The sequence below is a fragment of the Poecile atricapillus genome, chromosome 13 (genome assembly GCF_030490865.1).
Source record: "Poecile atricapillus isolate bPoeAtr1 chromosome 13, bPoeAtr1.hap1, whole genome shotgun sequence".
NCBI lineage: Eukaryota > Metazoa > Chordata > Aves > Passeriformes > Paridae > Poecile > Poecile atricapillus.
Window position 1 is genome coordinate 8,401,894 of NC_081261.1, and position 18,810 is coordinate 8,420,703.

The window sequence follows — 18,810 nt, forward strand, 5'->3', positions numbered from 1 at the left end:
CACATAGGCACCTGAGTGCTTTCTGTGCATAACTGTTGAATGCATAAAAAATACTTTAATTCATACTCCTTGGTAAAAAAAGCATTGAGGTATCACAGAGCCAAAGCTAAATTTACTCTCAGGCCTAACCAAGTTTTTTGGGCTGATTTTCCTTTAAAACGCAATTATGATGGAAAATACAGCAACCTGAAAATTTGCATTTCATTTCCACCGTATAATGGACTTTGTACTTTTTACATGTAATTCAGAACCTCAGTATGGGTATACTGAATAGTGGTGAAAAATCCAAAAGTATTTTCTCAAGTTGAAAAGTGATTTTAGATACGATGTTTGAAATCTCTCTATATTCTTCCTTTGCAAAGCTTTGAGCTCTTAAATCATACCATTATGGTTGTTTGCACCCACATGCTAAAATATGGTGCTCATATACTGCTGCAAGAGAAATTTAGATTTGTTTATTCAATGATAAAGTTTACAATTCACATTATGTGGTGTCTAACTATACAATCATTCAGTTGTATTTGGGGACAGGAAAAACACATGAATTTGACAACTGGCCTTTCCCCCATCAGCTCTTGCTTTTGTCCTGTGCTCAAAAGGAAGATTCATGTCAGGTCAAGAAGCAGAACAAAACACCCTCCAGCCACGACTGCTTTGCTCTTTTTTCTGACACTGGCAAGAGCTTGATTTTGCTGGCTCAGTCTTGGAGTATTGGCTTTTGATTCCAAGAGAAATGGGTGACACCAACAGCCATGCATGGGGAGCAGAGGTATCTGCCTGACTTTCTTTAATCAAATATTAATTGGGTGCAGTCTTACTTCACTACTGACGAACAGTATCTTTCAGAAGTGAAAAAAGTGAATCTTTCATGCTTTAGGGATGCTTTTCCATGCTTTTGGAATAAAAACTGATCTGCTTGTGTGAAATCTTGCAAGCAAGAAAAATTGTATTGGTAATAGTAATTATTATTTACAGAAACTACATAACTCAGATTTACTTGGGTAAGTTCATTACATCATGTAATAAATTAAAAAACTGAATTGCAGTATTCACACAGAAAATTTTGGAGCAAAAATATCAGATCCTGCATAGTTTAGAGCTAACAAAACTACTATTCACTGACGAAGTCCAGAGGAAAAAAACTACCTAGTTTTCATGAGATATGCTACAGCTTGGAAACCCTGGTTAACTTTAATTTTGGAATGTTTTTGTTTTATCATTCCTAGAGTTTGAGAGTCAAGTAAGTAACTTAGAAATCTACCTGGAAATTCAGCGTCAGAAAGAGCCTTTTTTCAAAACTAAAGCCATAAAAGGAAATATTTCCTGATGAATCTGCACCAATTTCAAATCAACCATGATCATGACTCATACTTCATCTCCATAAACTTTAAAATTATATACTCTGCAATTATGAAAACCTGTGAGCAGCAATCTGAAGCTGAAATATTTGCTGAAAGTGGATTTCAAGATTTTAAATTATTTTAGTTGTCAGTGATTCAGACACAAGAATTGATAGAACTCATTTGGGAAACAAAACTGATTTCTTTGAATGAACTTCATGCACTGAGTGCTCTTTCTATATAGGAAAGGAACATAAGACTTTCTCATCCATCACACCCAATAGAGCTGGTAGTTAAATGCTACAATTCATACCCTAAACAATGCAGATTCTTGATCAAGCTTGCCAAGACCTATTCCTGCAACTTAAAAATATTCCCTTGATTCTCAGAAATTTAAACAACACTTGGCATATTTGAATATAGTTCTTTCTGCCTATTGACCTTATATTCCCCTTATCAAGATAATAGAATTTCCTTAGAAGTTGCCTTGGGCATTTCTGCAAGGTCAAAAGCACATAATGCACAGACAGGGATGAACCTACTTTGAATTACTGCATCCACTCATGCTCCAGTGGTTCTGCAACCCTGATGGCAACAAATGAAGTCTGGTGTGTTGGGAGTAGAGCACTCGGAAAGCACAGGAAAGGTATGGTCAGAAAGAGCCTTGACAGGCTGTTAAACATTTACCACCACTAACACAGAGCACAGTCACAGAGCAACGGGGGAAGCTGACAGAACTACATTATTGCAACCACAAATTCACACCTGCCAAGAGACACCCCAGTCATTGCACTGTGTTGGTGTCCTGATAGAATGAACAGCACATTCAAGGGATGACTTTGCCAGGAGGTTCTGAAGAACTGAAACAGTTTTGTTTCTTATCTAAAGTTATTTATGGTGGGTTTTTTGGAAGCTTCATTCAGTCTAAAAATAATTTCTTGACTGATGCTTGATGAGGACTCTACTTGCTGTTGCAAAGTAGTACTAAGAACCAGCAGCAGACAAGGTTCTGTGCCTTAAATAATTTCTGTCACTTAGAGACTTAGAGATTTTCTTTTGTTGAAATTATAGCCTTATTCCTTTTTTAGTATTAAATCAAAGGCATACACACTCTGGAAGGACAGCTAACCTCAGGGCAGTTTACAGCTCAACCTCTGTCTCTGGGTAGCAGAGTTGAAAATCAGCAGCTATCATGGAAACATATTGTAAAGCTGGGATACTGCTGTGAATAATGAAGCATATCAAGTGTTTGGATAAATCAAAGGAATCTAAATAGGCCTAAAACAGCAAAGAGTAAAAGCATTACGGCTTGTCTTCTTTCCAAAATCTTCCATTAGTACCTTCACAGAGACCTGTTTTCTACCTCTCAGACACTGATTCAAAATTCCATTTAAGAAAATGAAGAACATGATCCTGCCATCTCCTCAAAGATTTAACTTTATGGTAGAAAGATTTTATTGTTGTTATTTGCCATTAAAGGTAATAATTCTGGCGTAGTTTTCTTTTGCTTGCATTTCTGCTATTTTATTAATGTTTCCATAGTAGCATTTAGCACTGTAAAAAGAATTGCAATTTTTAACCTGATTATTAGTCTTCATTTTCATTCTCAAAGCTGGTATGTTTTCGAAGAAGCTCAGGGAGGAAGAAGGAATAACTCAGACACTGCAGTCCATCGCTACCTCTGAGCACATACACTTAGATTGCTTTTCTTTGATGCTGCTGCCAATTTTATTCACAAGCGTATAAAAAAAAGGTCATGACATTTAGAATTCCAGTACTTTGGAAATTAAATGTTCCTTTAAATTTTTAATTTCTGTAAGTAATTTATCATGGAATAATATTTGAATATGATTGAATGAATATGCAAAGATTAATGCAAACTGTCTTCAAACTGGAAGTTCACAACCACATATGTTTAACCTTGTTGTGCAATAGGCATAAAAACGTTGATATGTGAGCTCAAAGAGCTGCATTTCCATATTGCTTGAAGCACTTGCACTGTTACTCTCCTTAGTATTTTTCCACTGGCTTATCTGTATAAGGCATGAGGTTTAGCTCTCTGTCATTTTCTACTTAACATTACACTTCACAAACCTGGCAACTAAATAAGGAGCAAAAATGAATCCCAATGATCTGCAAAGTTTTTTCACGTGAATTTTTATGTGAGAAATCAAACTACTGATTTTCAGGCTAATTCAGCAATATGAATAATATTATTGTAGCATATGAGGAAATAAAATAATTTTGTGTGAACATTAGAGAAAGCACTAAGATACCACATAACCAACATTCTAGTGAGAGGCTCCCAACTCAAAGATGTGGGCACCTGATGAAGAGGAGGTCACTGACGTCTCTCATGGCCGAGTTTTGGGAGTCTCTTGTCAAGGAAGGGACTTTCCCATCTCACTGTCCTGGTTTAGGGCACACAGTTTAGCATCACAGTCACCCCAGGACACACACACAGGTTCATCAGATGGTTTAGGTTGGACCTTTCAGGTCATTGAATCCAGCTGTGAACTCAGCACTGCTGTATCACCTTAGCCATTGGTCAGGGCTTGTTTCTCCAAAGCCAGCTGACACTCTTTGCTCAGCAGAAAAAGGAATTTTACAAAAGGCAACAGCAGACTCTGGAAATTTTTTTGTGGTCAGCAACTACAATTCATAATTTCCTCATACACTAAGGAAAGCTGACTGGGCCCCAGGCTGCAAAGGGCAGACACACACAATTCCAAATCCCTGCTCAGATGCTGCTAAAATTGTACCTGCATAACATTTATGCCAGTGTGTATAATTTACTCATGTTTTCTCATGGAAACTCCTGGGAGCACTTTGTTAGAAGACTTACAAACTCTGAAATATTCACTTTGAGACTCCATTGCACTCAGTGGGTCAACTGAAGAGACAATGTCTGAAGAAAGGAAATCGAGGAAGATGAAGGAAATCTTTAACTGAAATGTTACTGGCACAAAGATCCAGAAGAAAAGCAAGTTATAAAGCACCTTTGCTGTTGATTATTTGATTCTCAATTCTAAACCCTTTTGTGGACATTTCAGTACTTAATATTAGTAATCAATAACAATAACAACAATAATATCCATGTCACCAGGGCAATGGCAGGAGCATTGCTAGTTCAAGTCTGGCCTCTTGAAAAAGCCTTCAGGAAAGTTGCTCTGCAGATCACCCAATTCATTAAATTAATGCTTTGTTGGCTGGAGTTAAAGTTTGAGTTGGGCAAAACAAAAGCCTGGGTTTCAGAATACATATACCCTGTCAAATTGCATTTATCAAGATAAGGGTTATTAGAATCTTTTTTCTCTTGTGTGAATGAAATTGTAAGCTTGAAATGTCACTGAAGATTTATTAATCTGATACTCTTTCTGATAAGGACAGAGAAATAGAAAGGGCAGAGAAAAAGAAATATTTCTTGTAGCCTGATAAGGACTACAAGAAATAGAAAATATGAATAAGGCAATTTATCAGTGGGCATTCTGTAACCAAAAGATTCAAGCCACACAAAGTGATAGTACAGTTATATATCTATTTCAGAACACTGCCATTTACAACACTTGGTCAAAGTTTGAGAGCTCTGCAGAAAAATGCCTGCAATTTTCAAAGAAGGATATTTAATTAAACCTGAATTTTCAAACTGTAGGATGGACTAACACTTCATCTAGAAAGTAGATGGAGGCCTAATATGAAAACTGGTGCTGTGCTAGAGTATACAATGTGTGCAGGGAGAACCACCAGCAGGATCACCAGTGTTCTTAGCTCAGGGCCTAAACTTACCAAAAGAAATGTTTAAACATTAAATGTTTAAACATTTTTTCCCTGTTTCTGTGCCTGATACCTGTAAAACATGTCCACAGTGGGGAGGAGTAAGAGTGAACAGAGGTTCACAATTATTTTGGGTCCAACAGACCATTGTTAAAGATTCTTGTTTGTTATACTCCATGTGATGAACAAGACATTATAATTTAATAATAATTTAATAATAAACACATTTCATTACTCAAGATGACAGAACAAACCCTGACTAACCACCACTGGTTTTGTGAGCTCCCAATACAGGCAGGAGTCCAGCAGCAGTCAGTGAGTTAAACTTTCTGCAATCCTGAGAGGGGGGAGACAACAGGATTCTAAACCAGGCCTAAATCCAGGCTCATGCTCACTTTGCCAGCTCACCAGAACATCTGCACTGGTACCAAGAAACTGCAGCAACAGGAAACCAACTTTTTCCTTCCAAAGGGCTTTCCTCATAGCAGGGAGAAAACTTAGATAGAACCTGGCTGCTGGACTTCTCCTTTCAGTCAGTCCCTTCCCTTCTGACAGAACTAATTCCCTTTGGATGAGATCACTCCGAGACAGGTTGTGCTTGCTTCCTTGGAAAAGACCTGAGTGAATGAGCTCACCAAGCTTTCAGACCTTCAGAGAGAATTCACCAGAGAGCTGGCAGGGAAAAAGGCCATTTGTGCTGAGACTCCAGCCTTCAGAAACAGATTTATACATGAATACAGATACAACTGCCCATTCAATATATATTTGACTTCTAATGGTAACATTAATAACAATAGAGATGTAAATGATAATTCAGGTCCCATGTAGTACACGTGCAACTTTAAATGACTTTTTAGTTAACACAGTCTACTGATTTTTTTTTTTAACTCACAAAATAATGAACCATCAAGTAATGTATTTTCTTTTGTACTTTCTTCTACAATTCTTCAATATTTCCATTTGAAATACCTTCATTTAAAATTGAGATTCATTATCCAGAATTTAGTTTTCCTATGAGACTCTCTCAAGTAGGAGTTGGTTTTGCAGCAATTAAGGTGTCTGAAAGCACTACCTGTTTAGAAAATGGTTAGCTGCACCTTATCGCTTTCTCAGAAAGCCTTACATAGAAAATGTGCCAGTTAAGAAAACTCTTTCTTACACTTTTCTAAGAACATAGCAGGAGCCAAATTATCTGCCATGATTTCCTTAACAGTTCAACTTACCAGTCTTCTCCATCTTGTGTTTTAAACTTTCAGGTCCTGGCAGGCAAGGGCAGGGCCCTTCACATCGAGCTGTGATGGTTTTGCCAGAAGTACATGCATGGAATTCCATCTTGCACTAGAAACATTAAAAAAAAAGCAAGAACACTAATTAGGACAAGATATAAAATAGCAGCTATGGATTAAATGAGAAATTGTGTTATCAGTAGTAATGGCATTGGATAGATTGCAAAACTTCAGTCTCTATTGCAAATACTTCTATAAGATAACACTGACTTTTCCTAGCCTTTGTTGTTTGCATTACCTACATTTTAGTTCTGACTTTCTTCCCTGAGTTTTGTGCCTGTGTAGTTGCCCTCTCTTCAGTGACTACCCCACGGGTACTCCCCCATTCTGTGTCCAGCAGCACCAGGGTCCGGACACTGGACTAAGGCAGAAATAAAATCAAGTAAAAGAAAACAGCACAGGGCTGCAGAAACACAAGTGTTCTCTTTGGCTTGGTACCTAATGAACCAAATTCAGCTCCATTTTTTGTCTTCTTCAAGCATTGCTTTTATGAGACCAGAATCCAAGGGCTTTTGATACACAGGGGAGTGTTGCTGTGGTGCCCAGGCTGGATGTCGTCCCTGCAGGGACTGCCCCCTGCCAAGGAAAATGGGAATGCTGGGCTGCAAAATCCTTTTGATCTGAGTTTCATTGAAGATTAATTCTATGATTCATTTAAAAGCAGGCCAACATATTTACCCACTGGGACATGACGTGTTTTGATACAGCTGAAGGACACGGTGCCTGAGACCATGGTGTTACCACGGAGGATCCAGTGGGCAGCTGGAGCTCACTGGGCAACAGCCACTGCTGAAACCCCTCAGCATCATCCTCTGTAATTCCAGTGCAGTGGGAGCCAAGAGAACAGAGCAGGATGTTGTTACAAGATAAACACCTCCTGCTTTGAAAGTACTGCAAATATCTTGGCTTTGCCTGTGTTTGTTTTTGTTAAAAGGGCTCATTGTTACCCAAGGTTTAATCTAGCAGCAGGAGACCATTATGCCATGCCTACATCCCATTCTGTTGTCATTATGCCCCCACCATCCTCAACTTCAATGCATCAGGGTGATTCTACGCTCTCTGTGATGTCCTGCCCTTCTCATTTAGAAAATGCACGGCCACACACAAACATGTGCAAGCTTAGCTTGCATTTTACACCAATTTCTCGCAAGACTGAAGGGAATATATGTACTTATTTTTCAACTGTTTACTCCATAAATACACTCTGCACCGAGCACAAAAACAACAGAGAGCATATCAGAAGGAGAACAGGAGAAAGGACAACACTGAGTGCAGACCTGAAGGCAATGACTTTCTGCAGCATATTCTGATAGTCAATGTGTTATTGAGAACACAGGCATAAATCTTCCTGCAGCTGGAGCTGATAATTTAATCCCTTACAGAACATCAATTACTTACATATTTTATTATGCATAATAAATGTAAATTATGTATCTAAGCATTAGCAATTATACTTCAAATACCAGTATTTAAGATGGCACCAGCCTATTTCAAGCCCATTATTATGTGCAGTTAAGAAAGGAATAACTTTATACTTAGAAACACCAAGTTTTTCCTCAGCTTTCTAGACAATTGATAAAAATTACGACCAAAAGGCTAAACATAAACCAAAAAAATAAACTGCTTAAACTGGTTGTATTATCTGAGGACCAGCAGGAAAGCTTGAAGATCACAATGCTGCAGTCACATGTGAGTAAGTTTACACCCATGATTAACCACATTATATTCCCACCATGCTTGTTTGGGATGTTTGGTGTTGGGGGATGAATATTAAAGAACTCTGTAATTTTAAATATTAAATTAGGATAATACAAATTACTTTTCAACACCTAATCACTGTATGTAAGTCTTTATTCTTTCCCTAAAGGAAAACATGGTGATGTCTTACTTTGCATGTGATGGTGTGCTTACTCACTGTGATAACCTACACAAGTAGCTCAACTTTTTGATTTTAATGACTTTGCCTAAGCCTCACTAAGTGATATTCAGAGGCAGAGTGGCCACAGAGGATGTCTTAATAAGTAGGGATATAGAGCAATAATCACTGTTTGGCTTATTCTGCCACTGGATCTACAGCTTTAAGGAACCTGCTGGCTTTCTCCAGACCATGGACAATAAAATGATACACAGTACTTGGAAAAACTCTGTCTTTCACACCAAAGGGACATTGTACATCTTGCAGACACCAGTCACAAAGCTCCTTGCAGTGATTGTGCACAGGACTCAGTGGGAACAGCCCCACAGTTTTGGGCCAGTCCCTCTCATTTCAGGGGACTCATTTTGCCACCGATATGACTGGGTATGCCTCAACTCTGCTGAGCTGCTTTAGTAGAGATCCCTGGGTTGTGCAAGCTTTGTATTTTTCTGCAGCCTCCCTGGTGTGTGAACTGCATTTGTTTACTCTGAACCCCAAGGCCCACATAAACATCTCTAAACTATTTTACTGCAAATGGAAAAGCAGCTCTGTTATTTGTTGCTAAATGTATACAGAGATCAATAAAGTATATGAGGGGAGAAATAGTTGAACATATTCATGGAAAATTCATAAATTAATTTATTCAACTAAGATGTGGGAAATTACTGCAGAGTGTGTTTTGGTTAAAGTGTTCCCCTGAGAATCCACTACTCGTATAATGATTCCCTCTTTATTGTCAGTGAATCTACAGCAATGTGTTTTGCATAAGCATTCACATTTGAGGAAGAAAGAAAATAGCTACATAAAATTTATTCCTAGCTATTTTATTCTTGTCTGTTAGTTTCCAGCCTCCAGTTCCCACTAGAGGAGAATCTAGATTTTTTTTTTTAATGATATAATAAAACAGTGTATCTCTGCCTTTATTTTGGCTGCCAAAACCTGGCAGCCAGGTTTTGATTTAACCTGCAAATGAGTAATCCTGTGAAATAAGTTACTGTGATCTTTTCTGCAAGGCTGTATATTTGACTACTGAATGTTTTAATGGACGTCTTGATACAGCCCAGAGCATTAATGCCATGAAGAGCTTTGCATCCTGACACAAGCAACTCAGGATTTGCTTAAAATGCAGACAGGTGCAGCAGCACATCCAAGCCCTGACAGCACCTTTCAGTAGCAGAGCAGTGGGATTGAGATGTAATTGCAGGTGCCCCAGGGGGGCCTGTGGCATCCTGTGTGCCCAGGATTGCTCCTGTCCATCGGGCACAAAGAAGACAGACAGAGCACTCACAGAATCCTGGGCAATCTCACAGCCTCCATAACAAACTCTAGGGAAGGGGGTGAGGACAGAACACTACCCAGGGATCCCTCAGGGGAGGCTCTCTGAGACCCCTGTTTGGTGTTAGGGCATCAAATCATAGAGCATCCTGAACTGGAGGGAACTCACGAGGATCATCAAACACCAGCTCCTGATTGATTCACATGCCAAAATTCTATAGCTGAAAATTGCTTGTAGTCATGCTAATACAGGAGAAGGTGTTAGGTTCCAAACTTCTGTAGCTTCTATCATTAATTTAATGTGAGTTAAACAGGAGGGCATGTAGGAATTAGCAGACAATATGCATGACGAAGATAAACAGGAAGTCTCATTTCAGAAAGAGTGAACACTGAAACAGGAGGTTAAATTTTATAGTATACTAATTAAGTGTTAAACTCCTGAGATATTACATCATATTAATGGCAGTGTCTCTAAACCTGTTGATGAACAGTGCTCTTGCCTGGAAGACACTACATTTTTAGCACTCTACAGCTTTTTACATTTTCACCAAGAATGATTTCACTGCAGTGTTTGTTTTATGGTGCATCTTTTGTTCACTCACAATATGTCTCTTTGAAACTACACATACAAATAACAAAAGCTCATTATTTTCTACCTTATCTTTTACCCAGTAGCTGCCACAGGCAGAAGTTAAAATTTCCTAAAATTATAGCATGTATATATTTTTAGTCCAGAGTTTCTTGGTATCAGTAGTGTTTCCTACCTATCTGTCTTAGCAGATAATTAGAATCCATTGGAATTCAGACACCCCTTTGAGAGGGGTTGTTTGTTTACAAGCTTTAGAGCAGTGCTCGCCATTGCTTCCTTAGCTGGGACTCTTATCAGTATTTTCTTTATAAGCCTCTGCTTCCAGTTTTCATCAGATGGAAAAAAAAATACAGTATTTGGAACACACTCAGATCAAGTGTGGGTTTTTTTAAAAACTTGTCACAACAAAAAAAGCTTCAGTATCTTCTCTACAAATCCAGAAAGAAATGTCAGATGGTGTGCTCCCATTGCATCCTGCTGAACACATACATTAAGTTTTAATGGGAATTCTCCAAACTTTTCAGGCTCTGTAAAACCTGAAATAAGGATTGAAAGACAGCAGCCAACCACATGAATTCGTGTTCATTAAAAAAACCAGACACTAATGGGGAGTCTTGAGGTGAGTCTCAGATTCTGGCCTGTGTGGTCCCTTAGCACTTGCCCTCCCTGCCGTGGGTTTTGCTGCCCTTTTGCTGCTCTGCAAACCAGAGCCCCCCAGTCCTGGGTGCTGGGAAGGAGAGGGGCTGCCCTGAGACACAGTGCCTCAGGGTGGGCACTGAAAATATGGGCCAAGCTCTGTCCCCAGGACTGACCACTTGGGCTTTCTGTGGGCACTAGTGGCTGTTCCACAGCCAGAACAACACTGTCAGTACCTGCTGCAGTCATCTCATTTCTCTGGGCACCCTTCTGCTCACAGAGTCAAGCTGCCCACTGCCAGGCCTCCTGCCCTGCTCGTGCACTGCTCCAGGACAGGACTGGCTCTGCTATTGCAATAAAAATAAAAGGGAGGCTGGGGCAAAAAAATAATTATAATAAAAACCCACAATTTTTTTCCTATTAAAATAGCTATCAGGCGAGCACACAACACTTAATCTTTGCAATAAAAGCTGTACAAAGATATCTTAAAATCCTGGAGCTCTAATTAGGAGCTATGTTCTCCTTATGAGAATACATAGTTGGTGTTGATATTAATGGGACTTATGCATGCATACCACTGGTGGAATAAACTCTAATTAACACAACCAATCTATTGTGTAAATACATATTAAAGCCTTTTTAAAATGTGTGCTAGCTCTGGCTTTGAAGCAGATGTTATAGCTGATGGGCTCAGAAATTCCCCTCTCTGCAAGGAATGACATGAAGGACCTTATTATATCCCAGGTAAACAACAAATATTTGAGCATGTCTCTCACTGCACACTTAGCTGACAAGCTGGTGGTTCATAATCTGCTAGAAAAAGAGAACAGCTTCCAGGTGGAGGGTCAAGAAGGAAGACACCCAGGTTCCAAGCCACTGATATTAAATGGGCTGAACAGATTTATGCAGCCAAATGGAGTAACATCAAGAGGTCTCACATAGCAAAGCTCCAAGGACCAGAATTTCATCCAGAGTGCATAACTCTGCCCTTTGCAATCCTGCAGCTCTAATGAGGGAAAGCTGCAGGACTTTGCCCTCTGAGTAAAACTATCAGGGAACAGAAGGAAAGCATGAGATCCCAGCAATCTTTAAATATCAGGATAAGTCAAGCAGTCACATCAGCAACTGCACATGCTCCAAGCACATGGCTCAGGTCCTTAAGATTAGATTTGCCAGGTTTAAGATTTTTAGAATGTAACAAATTTTTTTTAATTATTAAAATTTTTAGCTGCTTTTTTATTAAATGCCAGCCATATACAATCAGAAAGTTACATGTTTTTTCACTATTACAGAATAAGTTTAAACTACGAAGCACCACCTTCAGAGCAACAAGAAAGTCAGTTCATCTTCCAGGAAGAAACAACTGATTCTTGGGCTTCGGAAAAGAACAAGCTGAGTTGCAACTGGTAATTCAAGATGGCATTAATTGCTTATTTTGTGGCTCTGCATTATAATTAGAACTGTACACACCTCTCTAAAAATAGCCTTCAGCTTCTCAGGAGGAGAACAGAGGGAGCTCCTTTTTTTCATCAGCTAAAGACAAAGAGTGATTTTAGAAAACACAGAGCTTGATTGCCTTGTAGAGGGTCAGCTCTGCTCCTAAGAGGAGTCCATGACTTAATAAATAAATAATTCATAAGGTAAATATTAAAGATTTCATTAAAAAATGGAAAAAGAACCATTTTCCAAAGTGACTGATGGCTGAAGCGCTAGTAGGATGACTGCTTGTAGGCATGTTGAACCATCTCAGTGTTTGACTGGCAGGGCTGCAAACTAAGCAAATGATGGTGTACTGGCATTGCTGCAAACTGCCCTTGCAGACAGAGCAGAATCAGCTAATTTGGGGACTTCTGAACAGACCATCGGGGCACAAATTCTGTTTTAATACAAAACACACTGCCCCAAGAAACAAGTAGCAATCAGCTCAATGTGAAGCAGGAAATTATAAAAATGCAGTTGATTGCATGAGCTAGATGATACGGCATTCAAGGTTACAACACTGGATGTGGAGGTGAAGGACATTCATTTATTAATGCAATGTGACAGTGAAAACAAATTGTTCCCTATTATATGAACAAGCAAGAAAATAGTTCCAGGAACCAAAGTCTACTGCATTATAAAGAAATTGAACTTGTTTTTACAAGTAATTTTGATGCCAGTTCTGGAAACACCCTAGGTCAAGGGGTGTATGTGGGCATATCTTAGCTGGTTTATCATCTTGTAAGAAATTTGGGTTCTTACTGGAGAAGTACAGACCAAACAGAGCTGAAACGTGGCACAGAAGAATCAATTTGTTAGTTGAAACATTTATGCAATGCTGATTTCAACTTTTCCTTCCCTGGCTGATTAGAGTACGATGAGTTAAATGGGAAATGAAGACAAAGCACTTCTGTCCTTTATATAAATAAAGACACCCATCCTCCCTTCTCACTGAGATTTAACACAAAGCACCACCCTGTCTTAAATCTGCAAACCACCCTGCTCTCCTCCTGTCCTCCTCCTATTACATACCATGCAAAGGCTACAGCACTTTGATTTTGGTGACCATTTTTGAGTACCAAGGTCATGCTGACACTGAGCTGTACCAGCTGGTTCTTGTGCACAAATACAGGAGTTGAGGTGCAAAGGAGATGATGCACATTCACTCAACCCCATATTTATACTCTGTATTCAGTCACAACAGCTTTTCCTGTTGCTAAATGTCTACTCTGCTGTCTCCCTGCAGGATTTGCATGACAGGTCACTGATGATGAGCATTTCCTAGTTGCACATGGGAGTTTTTGCTTTCCAGTACACTAGTCTGCCATATCTCAAGACATGGACTTTAAAACTCACTTTCCTACTGCATTTGTTTTCTTTCATTTCTATATTTATATTGTATTGCCTTTGTCTCTATGAAATTATTCCCTATTCTAACTCCTCATAATCATGAACTGAGAGTTCATAGCTAATAGCACTATTCAAAGTGGAATGAAGCTACATTTTTTCCCCCTTTAATAGACCAAAGCCATCTTAGATTAAAAGTAAAGAAAATCACAGAAAAACAACAGGAGATTTGGAGTGATCGATGCTGCTTGAAATGTAGTTGCCATGTAATTGAGATGCATTCTCATTCTCATTCTGCAGCCATTTACCGATCACATGAGAACAATGATTTGTCATTTTTACTTGCTTCAAATTACTAAAGGCAATTTAATTTCTCTCATGGAGACGACACATCAGATAACGTGAACATAATCAAGAGGTAACGATCTGTGGCTCTGTGCACACACTGATGCTCCTGTTACCAGCTAAACAACCACCTGCATATGGCAGAGGGAAGGCAACACCAGACATTCAGATCCCCAAGCACAGGGTCTCCACCCAGTCAATCACATTATAAACACAGCAATTTAGCTATTCCAGGTGACTACACCAATTTAGATTTCAGATGAGGCAATGCTCCATCTACACAGTCATTCCCATACCCATCTGTCCAAACCTGGACCAAAAGCAGCAGCTGGTGACCACTATAAAGGGTAGGCATGCTCCCTGAAGGCTCTTATGCAATTGGTATGATGGCAGTATCTTAGCATCCCAAAAATCTATCAACTCTCCCTATCAACCAAAGTATTTTAAACAAAGTATTCAGTACTATATTTGCAGTTACTTTTGGGATGTCTGATGCCCAACAGGATGTGATTGAGGATGGGACTCCAACCACTTATGGCTGTATGGACTGAAAAATCAGGAAAAGCCCAGATAAATCCTGATATAATTTATCAGGAAGGTTGAGCAGGATAAACTCAACCCTCTCTCTTATGCATCTAAGTTTAAAAATCATAGTCAAAGAAAAGTTGCACTACACCTGCTTCCACCCTTGAAATATTGGTTAATTAGTCTTGAATTTATTCTGTGCTGCCCATTTCTTCTCTAGCAACCTTGCCACAAATACTGAGTAACAGCTGGAGTCTTGTTTTGCCCATGCCTGTTCAAGGCCAGGTGTTATGAGGTTCTGGTCTAGTGACAGGTATCCCCACTCATGGAAGGGTTAGAACAAGATGCTCCTTAAAATTCCCTTACAACCGAAAGCATTTTATGATTTTGTGGTCACAAAGTTTTGTGCTTTCCAGGGCCCATGTTATAAAATTATTGGGGAGAAGGAGGAAGTACCTGGAAACATCTCATAAGCCATGTGGACAAAGGTCTGGGGGGCTTCCAGGAGAGACAGAGAACAAGGGTCAGACCAAGTGCTGTGCTCTGGGCTTTGGAGCTTGTACATCCTGCACTAACAATCATTTCTTAGAACTCACTGTACTTTTTTTCTAGAAAATGATGGGAGGAAAAGGATGGAGATACAGTAAAAGAGCACCCTGGCTTATTTGACAACTTGGTGGTGCAGTAAGCAGCAAACTCAGGAGTTCACTTGTGGTGCCAGTCATAGGCCAATCATACCATCAAGTCCTGAAGTCCCTCTGCAAAACTGGAAACATCAGGTTTTCCAGCATGCATGCTTGGTTTTCAAATGTGTCATCTTTTTCTAACCAAACTTTGTCTCTGCATGTGAGAGGTGAATATCAGTCTGAGTTTTTTCTGTTCCCAAGTAGTTCCTTATTCCCTGATAACAGATTTCAGGAAGCCAATCCTCTTCTCTCGAATAGTCATTCCATCCTATCCATTACATCTAGTAGATGAACTACGGAAAGTTTGCACAGGTTTCACTGACCATGATGTGGCCCCAGCAGTGTTCATTCCTTGTTACGGATTTATGAAATGCACAGTATCCAGAAAACTTTCAGGTCTCAGAGAGAGAATTTTGTCTCTTGAATACAGACAGAGCAAATCTGAAGTGTAAGTACAAATACAAAATACTCAGCATCCTGCAGTACCCCTGCTCTGGTTGCTTTCAGACTAGCAACAAGACTGAAGTCCTAAGAATGCTAGCCTGCTTTTTAATTGACTTCTCAGAATTTTTAATTTGTTATCAAAACAAAAGCCAAACTGAATCTCCAGTGCTAAGAAGCACTGAAACAAAACAACTGACAGTTCCTAGCAAAGAAGCTTTAGGAATGTCTTTTGGAGCATAGCAACCAAGGGAGAGTAAGCAGGCTTAAGCTTTGAAGTTAAAGCTTTCAGCAATGTTTCTGATTTCTAAAGAACACAATAGAAACAAGAAGAAATTAAAAAAAAAAAAATTTGGAAAAACCAAACCCCAGGCCTAGTTCAATGCTCACTGAATGGACTTGCTATGAAAGACACCCCTACAAAGAAAGCAGAATTAGTCTGTTTGCTCAGAAATCAAGTAACCACAGCTAATCCTTTTGCAGTATTATCCTGTTTTGGCCTTTAATAAATCTGCTTTAAATTAAAGATGTACCCAAGCCAAGAAACACCTTCTTTGATGTTTCAAATGGCTCATACAAACTGCTAGGAAAAGCTCCAAATACTGTTATAGATGGGTAATATGATGGTTGGTTCTCTCAATTAGGGGATGAATACCATATGTTAAGAGAAGTTTTACTGATGTATAGTTATGTTATTATGATTTATTCTCTACATAGTTCCCTTTTCCCTCCCCCTCGTCTCAAGACAGCCTTGGTAGCCAGCGCATTTGGGAGGAGGGCAGCCTTGTTACTAGGGGGTGTGGCATGGCAACACCTGACCTCCAATCAAATTGCAAGAAAGCAGTCTCCACCAATGGACAGTGAGGAAGATTTGACTGACAGACTGTGGGAGGGGCTAGGGTTACCTGATGCAATCCTGGGGGTATAAAAGGTGGAACAGGCATTTTGTGGGTGAGTACATGGTGGTTTAGTCCTGTGCTCCCAGTGCTGTAATTTTTCCTTATTCAGTCCTTTCATTGTGTTTTGTTAAGGTTTTTAATAAACCTTCGAAATTTTTGAAAGTGAGGGGTCGTTTCTCACGATATGAATTCTGAAACTGAAAAGACTGAAAGTCTTCTCCTACACTAAGAGGCTGGTAGCTCTTAGGTAGGTCAGAGACCATTTAAGACCACAACTTTGAAGCACCTCAGGCATTGGTCCCTCTCAAACCCATGGATTAGGGGAAAAAAAATCCTGAAATGCATATCACTTACAAGCCAGCTAGCCAAAAGCAGCTAATCACCTTTTTTTACAGCTATTACATTACATCACTGGAATACTGGAATAAGGAATTTCACAGGTTAACTGAATGCAGGCAACAATCTTGGAACAAGGTAACAAAATTACTGCAAATGATATTTGTATTTAAGCTTTTATAAAGAGCTGAAAGTTGGCGCAATAAACTCTAAGATGCTCTTGTTTCCTCTTCCTGTCAAGAACACAACTTTCCATGCTTGAACTGTATCAGATGACTCACCATGTAAATAACAGTTTTCTCCTGTTTTGGCCTTGACTGCAGAACGAAGTATACTGGTTTTACACATCAAATGTACAACAGACAAGTGGAACTAACACCAGCAGCAATCAGGTTGTCCTTAGTGCAGGAGTGTCTGTAATTGATGGTTTTTTAAGTTCCGACCATCATATGCCAATTTGTCTGATTTGGCAGTCACAACTGTGATTCTAATCAAGTTAGAAAAGCAGACCTGTGATTACCATCATCAAGATTGGTAGCTTTCCCAAAAAGAGTAAATACTGTATTTGCAATCCTCACTTACTGCTTACTTCCTTTCAAAGGGCGTGTTCTTGCCCAAAAGCATTCACAGCACAGGGCAGGTCGCCAGCCACAGGCAGCTCAAGGACACAGAGTTAGTCAAACTTTATTGTTTATGCTTTGATCATCCTCTTCACTGAAAAATGTTGTAGCTTTAGGGGCAGGCGTGGGAGCTTTTGGGAATTTTCCGCAAGTCATATAAAAATGCAGGTTCTGGAGGTGTCAGGGTTAAGTGCAAAGGAGCCAAAGGCTTCCCTGCCCCTTCTCAGTCCTCGGTGTAACTGGGCTGGCTAAACAAGGGAAGTGATGGGAGAAAGCAGCAGCCATAAACCAGCACCCATTCTCAGCAGGATGTGACCATGACACTGGCCTTCATTCCCACTTTTCCTTCTCCCATTCGCAGCCATGAGACCTATGCAGTCTCATACAGAAATCCTTTTCCCTTCCAAGCATGCAGGCTGAAAGACTCATCTCAAACATTTTTTGGCAGAATAATTCAACCAGTGGGCACCTACCTTCTAGGTCTTCTGCACTATGAACCAACAGGGATATTAACAAAGGAGGGAATTGCTCAACACATTTCTTAATTTCATTCACTGCAGAATAAGCAAATACTACTGTTAAAGACAAGCTGAATTACAACTTACTCTGGTTCTATGTAGTTTTCATCTATGTATTTTTTTCCTTCTTGCTGCCTTCTGAATTCTCATTAACCTTTCTGTCAGGACAGCATTAAACATGTCCTGTTAATTCAACATGTTCTTCAAGCAATCTGACATGGAGATGACAAATGCTCATGTTAAAAAAAAACCCTCCAGTTTAATGAAGTGCATAATAAGAAATACAAAATTCTAGTTTACAACATATTTTATTTCAGCTTTGCTACTCCACTGAGTTAAAAAGTGAGACTCTGAGTAGAAGTCTGAATTGCTTTGGCATCTGTCCCTAAGGGAGCGGAAGAAAAGGTCATGGACTTTGAAGAAATCTAAAGACTTGAAGAACTCCCTCCAAAGCTGAAGCATTTTGTTGTTCTAATATAATATTCTGTGGCATACATATCTCCTAAATAAAACCCTTTACAATTAACATACTACTATTACCATAGGCCAGGGCAGTAAATTTCTCAAAAAAGTTTATAACTTTTTGGGCATTTCTAATGAAAATGATGTAATACAAGGTAAGGAATAAACATTTGTATTCAAGTAGGTTCTGTGAGAGGAATATTGCATGTTCTATAAACACCAGAAAATACTTGTTAATCCTTAAAAAAATCCCAAAGAAGTTTAATTGACTAGAATGATTAATTCCCTGATGTACTACATCCATCCTCCTAAATATTCTTTTGAAAAATATTCAGTA

General features: G+C 39.3%; 1 protein-coding gene across 1 annotated transcript in view; it reads right to left on the reverse strand.

Annotated features, from left to right (window-relative positions):
• The window catches only part of SPOCK1 (SPARC (osteonectin), cwcv and kazal like domains proteoglycan 1), a 276,371-nt gene that overhangs the window by 53,792 nt on the left and 203,769 nt on the right, over nt 1-18,810 (reverse strand). The window contains exon 6 of the mRNA XM_058849085.1: nt 6,338-6,452. Coding sequence (XP_058705068.1) covers nt 6,338-6,452 — 115 coding nt within the window. The remainder of the gene's footprint in view (nt 1-6,337; nt 6,453-18,810) is intronic.